Source organism: Camelina sativa, chromosome 7, assembly GCF_000633955.1.
Source record: "Camelina sativa cultivar DH55 chromosome 7, Cs, whole genome shotgun sequence".
NCBI lineage: Eukaryota > Viridiplantae > Streptophyta > Magnoliopsida > Brassicales > Brassicaceae > Camelina > Camelina sativa.
Window position 1 is genome coordinate 26,412,376 of NC_025691.1, and position 8,125 is coordinate 26,420,500.

The 8,125-nt window shown below is 38.7% G+C and overlaps 3 protein-coding genes across 3 annotated transcripts in view; 1 reads left to right on the top strand and 2 right to left on the bottom strand.

The window, feature by feature from the left end:
• LOC104704958 overlaps positions 1 to 586 on the top strand; it is a 6,670-nt gene extending 6,084 nt beyond the window's left edge. The window contains exons 4-5 of the mRNA XM_019227920.1: positions 66 to 153; positions 244 to 586. Coding sequence (XP_019083465.1) covers positions 66 to 153; positions 244 to 266 — 111 coding nt within the window. The 3' untranslated portion in view covers positions 267 to 586. The remainder of the gene's footprint in view (positions 1 to 65; positions 154 to 243) is intronic.
• LOC104702728 lies at positions 553 to 2,359 on the bottom strand. Its single transcript, XM_010418639.2, has 2 exons — positions 1,941 to 2,359; positions 553 to 1,856 (listed from the first exon to the last, which is right to left on the bottom strand). The coding sequence occupies exons 1-2, from the start codon at positions 2,244 to 2,246 to the stop codon at positions 576 to 578; spliced, it is 1,587 nt and encodes a 528-aa protein (XP_010416941.1). The 5' UTR covers positions 2,247 to 2,359; the 3' UTR covers positions 553 to 575.
• LOC104702727 (probable ATP synthase 24 kDa subunit, mitochondrial) lies at positions 2,443 to 4,879 on the bottom strand. The gene is made up of 7 exons (XM_010418638.2): positions 4,737 to 4,879; positions 4,213 to 4,306; positions 3,767 to 3,911; positions 3,516 to 3,626; positions 3,086 to 3,232; positions 2,846 to 2,968; positions 2,443 to 2,753 (listed from the first exon to the last, which is right to left on the bottom strand). The coding sequence occupies exons 1-7, from the start codon at positions 4,773 to 4,775 to the stop codon at positions 2,690 to 2,692; spliced, it is 723 nt and encodes a 240-aa protein (XP_010416940.1). The 5' UTR covers positions 4,776 to 4,879; the 3' UTR covers positions 2,443 to 2,689.

An 8,125-nucleotide genomic window follows, 5' to 3' on the forward strand; every position in this document is an offset into this window, starting at 1 on the left:
AACCATTGTCTTTTTCGGTTTTATGTTCAACTTTCAAAACATATGTTTTCTTCCGTGTCATACAGGATGACCGTGAAGCTGCAACAGAAGAAGATCAACTTAGAGACATCTATCTTATGTACCTTGAGCGTCATCTCTTGGAGGTGTTAGAAAGTGAGTCTTAGTTTGGTAACGCAACTTCTATTATTCTCAAGTTATGCGTATCAACTTCTTCTCATTTTATTCTTATCTTTGTTTCAACAGATGAAGGAAGCCATTATTGGTAATTTGGTATTAATTAGTTTTGTACCCTTCCCCGTGTGAACTAAGGAAGGCTACTTCTCTTCTCTTCTCTTCTCTTCTCTGAGGTTATGTCTTTGTTTGATTTGTGTTTACTTCTTTTCAGAGTGCCAAGTTTGTTTGATTTGTGTTCACTTTTTTTCAGAGTGCCAAGTTTGATGCTGGTGTGCCTGTAGCACTGTTTCAAAAACGTTTGTATTTTTAACACGAATTTCTTACCATCTTCTTCATATCTCAATATTGGATTCGATGATATTCTTAACGACACATGAATTTACAAGAAAAAAAGTGCAAAATTAGTTTAATTTTTCTTGCGAGTCTGGTACCTTGATGATGCTGATATTTGAATGTAGTCTAGAACCTTGTGGAATCCCCAATGGCGCATTTTCACAAGAACAGTTATCAACCGCAAAGAGTTCCCACTCCTTAATCCCACATTTCTCTAACGCTGCCTGCAATCTCTCTTTTTCTTTCTCTGCCGGGTACGAACCATCCGGTGTCACGAGCACAGCCCCGGTGTAAGACTGTCCCGCTACACGAGCTGCTCCGTTGTAATGGAACAGCCCCCAACTTAGATCATCACACACATCTACTATAGTCCAAAACTCATTTGACACCACACCATTGTCCAAAACACTGAAACGAAATGTTGCAGGGACCTTTCCTCTCTTCACCGAGTATCTCCTCCTTCTCCACACTAGCTTCTCTTCAAGCGTCCTCACCTGAAACACGGGCTCATACCAAAACGATGACTTCCCTTTCCCTCTGTAAAAAAGCTGGTACTGACATGGAAACTGATCATAAGCAGGGTTTTGTCCAGCCACGACACGCCAGCTCCAATCCAATTCCCCTAACCATCCAACAAACAAGTCTTCCGCTGTGTCATGACACAACTCCTTCCCTCGGAAACTCGTCATGGGAGGCACATAAGGCTTATCAGGGATCTTTGCATCCAATTCGAGACAATTGTGTTTCTGTAGCACACAAAGAGAGAAAGCTTCAAAGTATGGACTCTCGTAAGAAGCAATACATCTGTAGCTACACACCTGATCCACAGGACTACATTGGTTCAAACACTGAAGAGCTTTCCGACAATTAGGATCCAAAAGACAGTTCAAAATCTGAGGTCCACAGTTTTTAACCATACAAGTAAGCGTCGAGAACCCTTTAGACCTCAAGTTTTGCAACACGGGAACTGGTCTTATGTAAGCGTTGATGATGACAAGCACACAGAATCTTATATCATCTGAGTTACGACGTTCCCAAGCATCTCCCACTGTCTTCACTACCTCTGTTGATTCTTTATCTTTATTATTAGTAACGTTTCCAATATCAGTCCCTCCAAGCCTGTTAACCAAATCTGAAGAAGACTCAAAGCAAATCATGTTGTTGATGTTTTTGCTGTTTTCCTTAACCCAATTCACAGATTCTGAGTTAGTAACAGCAACTAAAACCAAGATATCAGTCTGATTCAATTCCTGTTTCAGAGTCAAAGCTCTCTGATCATTTGAACTTAAAATTTCATCATCAAAGACAAGCATTTCATAACCTTCATCAACCCATTTCAGTCTTCTTGCCTATTAATGAAAAAAAAAAAGATTGTAATCAAAATTGTCCCAAATTGTTAAGCGAGGGAGAGAAGAAGAAAACAAATTACTTACAGTGTGGAGCATAACTTCTTCCCAAGAAGTGGATTTGAGTGGGCTTACTGCTCCTTTACCGACGAGAGCAATCAATTTCACCGGAGGCTCAGACTCCTCTGTCTTCGTACTCTTCTCCGTCTCCAAAACCGAACGAACAATGGTTTTCGAACGGGAACCCACTGGTGCGTCATCTAAACCCAAAGGATGAGACCTCCGGAAGAAATTAACTTTAGAGAACGCCGCTCGACGAGTGACAAACCGGTTGAGGAAAGGAGAAGACTCTCTCGTCCCGGGAAGAGAAGCTGCTCGGAGAGAAATCGCCATGGCTGTTTTGGCGAATACACACGCTAACGGTCTCTCTCTCACCCTTTATTAATTGTACATAAACAAGCCACGTGTTTGCTTATGATTGGTTCAAAAATTTGTGTTCCTTCAATCAGATTTTAGAAAGTAGTAGAGAAATCCCAATCTTGGTTTAATTCGGTTTGTCACCAAACTTTGTTCTATTTAAACATCTCACTCAAAAGTATCATTTATCACCATTATCAAAACATGAAACCACGTTTGTGTCTAAAAATCTCAAAGCGTAAATATAACCACAGGTGAAAGTTAGAGAACAATTTTGGTATTCAAATCCATGGTGAGACCTTATTAATTTTGCCAAACCAAAAACAGAAGCAGTAAGGTGAACGATATCTTCTCTTTCTAGGCAAACATCTTCTTCTGCCTTTTCTTACAACAAATCAAATGTTTTTCAGGTTCAAACCTTAGATGAAGTTACGGATGTCCAAAGACTTCACATCGGGCATTTCCTCATCCTTGAATTCCTCCCTGAATATTTCCACAAATCCCACATCATGTTATGATGACATAGATTGAGATCAAAAAGATTTGATAAATGAGAAACATAAAGCAAAACTTACTTCTTTTTCTGAGATTCCATAGCTTCAACAGCATCACTCTTCAGCTCATCCAACTGTGCTTTGGCCATGCTGATCTCCAAATTTTCCTCGTATTTAGGAAGGTCTTCTTTCCTTATCCCAAGCCTGTTCAGATCAATGAGATGCAAACATGCACATTAGTTATATAATATGCAAATCGATACAAGGAGCCTTGAGATTTGTTCTTGTTTTGTATGGGTGGTTTGAAGAATGTTTACATACTTTTTGTTGCCTTTCTCAAACTCTGCAACCAAAAGATCCATTCCTTTCTTGTCGCTTCTCAGGAGAGGCTTCTTTATGTCCTTTTCGACTTTCTCCAAAGCCTCGAACATCATGGCCTCAGCACCAAGCTCATCAGTAAGCCCCCTCCTGCAAGATATATCACAAGCAGAAGAATAACTCAAAGACTATTATTAGCAATTTTCATTATGTTGCAAACAATAGCAGGACAAAGAGGGAAACAGGAAGATAGTTACGATGATGCAATTTTCAAGTAATTGCTGAACAATCACATTGAAGATATTAGAGGATGATACTTCCATTCTTCCCAATATAATAGAATTACTTTGATTAACACAAGAAGTGCAACTTTACGGGTGAGGGCAAACCATCCAAAAGAATGACTGAAACAAATTCGAAGTCTAACACCAACCTGGTGCGGATGTCCTGCAACTTCAACAAATATGCACGAGCATCTGGAATATCTTGAGTCTCAGTATCAATGTCATGTTTAATGCGTTGAGATTCTGAGAACATGTCTGCCCTGCATACCAAAAACGCAAGAAAAGGAACCAAATTAACAAGGTTGAAACATATGTGAAATTCGCTTCAGCGAAATCAGAAAGGTAAAACCAGGAAAATCCCATCAACATACATCCAAGAAAGGAGCAGCAAGAGGCTTACTTTTGCCTGATGGTCTTCATTACATTTGCATACTGTTTTACCGCAGCTGGGTCCTCTGGAGCAAGGGTGATCTTTTCCTTTCGGAGAATATCAACTGCAGCCTGGAATTTGTTCTTGATATCAAAGAAGACACCCTTCAACATCTCTGTCAAAAAGTGTAAAACTCGAGTCAATAATACTACACATCAGTGCTTGTCCGCTCTAAACACACACAAAAACTTTCAGCAACACATCGAACATAACCTATCATAAACCAGATACATATATAAATTCAACAGAGAAGTAAAGAGATAAAGTCAACTTCTTCACAAGATAACTAGCAGAACAACAGTCCTAGCAATCACGGCCTGGGTTTCACAAGATTATATTTACATTGACCAATATAGTTTTCCTACACATTTTATCTCGAGATGCTAAACTCAAAAGATATCAGTTTTATTGCATACCATCTCCTTTAAATGTTGGACGAGCAGCTTCCTTGGCAAAGGCTCTGACTGGAATAGCATGTTGCTGCTGGAAAATGACCAGACTTCCCTGTAGCTGCATAATGAGAGTAAGATAAGCTGCAGCTAATCAATGGAATAGCATACTGTTGCTGCAAAATAACCAGACTTGTCGCAATTGCAAATCATCTCATCGTCGTTGGAAACACACACAACACATAGAAATTGATACCGTACAAGACTATTGGAAACTTAATCATTCGATTAAACAAACTCTCCGATCGCGCGAGATTGTACTACAGAAGATAACAACAAATTTCGACAACGACATTGAAATGACACACCATAAGATGTGATTCCGCGATATCGATACCGTAAAATCCATAATCTCACATAAATCATCGCATCGAATATGCGTATAGAACCCAGAGGAATCAAACAAAAACCGAAAAAGAGAAAGGACAAGCAGATGTCGCATTCGGATTTGGATGATAGAGAAGAAGAATCGAGGGAGAGAGTATGAATACCTGCTTAGATGTGGAGAGGAAGCGAGAAGCGTACGCCATTTGCTCGATCGGATCGGATCGAATCTGTGAAGAGATGACGAAATTAGGGTTTGAGGTTTGTTTTGAGATCCCCTATCTGAGACGGAGCAGAAGAAAGTAACAAACTAGTCCAGTCGCTCGCTCTTTTACGGAGTCCAGCTTCATTGTACAGCGTTGATTTCCATCAACGGCTCAGATTTATTCCGGATAAAATACTTGTAAAATGTTTGTAAATAATAATAATTGTACAAACATTTTACAAGTATTTTATTTGAATTCAGTTTTGTTGAGTTTTTGTAGTAATAATAATTAAAAGAAAAAAACACTAAAATTATAGCTAATTTATTTTCAAAATAATAAAATAAGAAAAATATTTTAATATCCCTTATATATTAAAAGAAAAGCATTCTTCAAGAAAAGCTCACGTGTTGTCGCCGCCAGAGAGTTTTGTACTCAATTTATTATTTGCCTTTAATATTCTATAATATTACATAAAACTGTCATTGCTATTCAATTTATTTATATACACAATATTTTGTTCCTATAAATGCTAAAATTAGTAAATATTATTCAAATGTTAATAAATATTATCCTCTACATGTTTTCGAAATTATTTTAAAACCTATGTATTATAATATAATAAAAAATTATAATAGGAGATATAAAAAATATTTATTAAAATCATATTTTCAAAAATATAAATAATATTACTTATTACTGTTTAAAACTTTTTGACCAAAAAAAATTGAAATTAATTTTGAATAATAGATATTGGAAAATATTTTTAAAAAAAATTGACGGCATCTTAAATTTATTTTAAACTATACAATATTTAAACTCATGTAAATCCTAATTTCAGTTTTTCATATAGAAAATTTCTGATATATAAGACTAACATATATTAAAGATTTATTAATTTCAAAATTAGCATATTAAAAAATATAAAATCTGATATATATTTTAATATTATTTTTTAAAGATTTCGAAGGACGGATTTTTATAGATAAAAAAATATTATACCTCTTATGGAGTATGGCTATCGGGACGAGTTTGACCCGCTTAAGAATTTAGATCATTCGTTTCGAGAAGTTTTAATTTTTTTGATGGTTTTATTCGTTTCATAATTTACAAGTTTTATACAATTCTGATTAATCATTAATTCGGTAAACGTTAGATTTTCGGGTATGTTGTTTTGTGAATCTTAATTTTATGCTGAAACCTTTATTATTTCAAAAATCACAAACTGAATGAAACCAAACTAATATAAGTTTGAACTGTAAATGATTTAACAAATAATTATATCTATAAATGTAACTCTATATGTACATAATATATTACAAACCTTATAGTAAACATACTTTTTGATATCAATCACGCACGTACGTTGGGTCCGTACCTAGTGATATTTATAAAAAAATAGAATATATACCTAAAATAAGAGTGATCAATGACCTACAAATATACTCAGATTTTTCTATTATCCCGAATTAACTCATTCTCTAGAGACCTATTTAATAACCTATGGCTATGGGGAGGGTCTTCGGCAAAACTAAAAATAAAATAAAATACAAGACCTCTTGATAAATAATAAAAAATTCCTAAAAATTGGGTTCTTTTATTTTAAGAAATATGTAAAAATTAACTTTAAATATACGACAAATGCCTATCATGTTTACCCCTAAAATGGTCCTCCAAAGGTAATCATAAAAAAGAAGGTGATGGAATCCGGGGCGATGGCTAGTATACGGACACGGACGAGGACCGGAGCGCGCAAGGAACCAGGACGTAACTGTGTCTGGAATTAGACGGCCCTCATCCCAAACACCGAACCTGATGCTCGGAGCTACAACAAGGAGCCGGACCGCAGCTAGGACCGCAAGGAAGAAGTGCCTCATCTTTGTCCAAGTTTTCGTCCAGGAACAAGCGGAACTCGACCGCGGCCCCAACCGACCCGACGAGCAGCCAACCGAGGCTTTTCTAACGGTCTTCACCATCTCACAAGGGTGAAGACCTCCAAGTCATTAGGGAAAGTAGTACTCTTTTTCCTACCTTGGGTTTGTCCCTACGTGGTTTACCAAGGGGATTTTAACGAGGCTATGGACCCTAGTGCATGGTCATAGACCACTTCGGCCGCGTGGCCATTCTATCCTTAGTTTTATTTCTCTTTTAAAATCTATGTCCTGAACGCTGCGTTTTATCTCCACCCACGTGTTTAGGGTTTGGGAGCTCCCTTATGTAAGCAGCCCTATATAAAGGGCCTAGACCCTATCATGTAAGTAGACTATTAAGAATAAAGAACAAGAAGTTATCCTTCTCTCTCGTTTTCAGTGATTGAAACGAAACCCTAGAAGTTGTACCAACCGGGTTCGTTAGCTACTAGTTTGGCCGTATCGCAAGGAGATCCATCCCTTGTGTGTCGCTACCTCATTCCACGTCTATCCCCATCTACCCGAGAGACAAACGAGTCGAGCATCTCCTCGCGAGTCTCTCTCCATCCGTTCTTGTCGTTCCTTTGTGCCGTTTCCTTCCATACATCGTTCCCACCGCCGATTCCATCCGTTCACGGCCCAACCGAGCCGTACTTTCGAATCGTTCCGCAGGGTTTGCTCCGTCCGTATGTCCGTGGTTCACGTCCGTAGTCCGGGGTCACATCAGTTGGTATCAGAGCCGAAAGTTCCTCATAAGGTCGTATCTTTCCTTCCCTTACGTCCTTGTACGGTCAAGTTTGAGTCTTGATTAGGGTCTTGTCCGTTTGTCTAAAGTTTTGTTCTTGCTAGGTCTTTAGTGTTCTTGAGCTGTTCTTCGCTTTGGTAGTTTAGATCCATAAAGTTGTGTTTTTTCGCTTGGTCGTTGTTAGTGGTGGCCTAAAGGCCACGTGTAGCGATTAGAGTCCCAACGCGTGAGATCCGTTTTTGTTTTAGTCTTAGGTTGTCGTGTAGTGCTTTTACTTTTGCTTTTTACTTTACCTTTTTCCAATCATTAGCTGTCCAAGGTTTGTCCGATTTGTTGAACCTATCAAACAGAGGACGGACAACGAAAACCCGCGGCTCGTGGACCGCCTGTCCAAGATCGCCAACGGCGCTATGAACCGGATCCAGGAGGGACGTCCAATGAAGACGATGGCCCACCCTACCAAGGGAGACACCCTCGACATAGGGACGATCATGAGGACGATCAACCCTACCGTCCGGTCGAACCGGGTCACAAACTCACGGCCCCGACGTTTGCCGGAAAAGTTGATCCGGAGGCATATCTCGATTGGGAGGGAAGGATGGATCATATATTCGCCTGTTACAACTACCCCGAACCCAAGAAGATCGCCTATGCAGCCGCCCAGTTCATGGACCATGCCCTTACGTGGTGGGATCGTT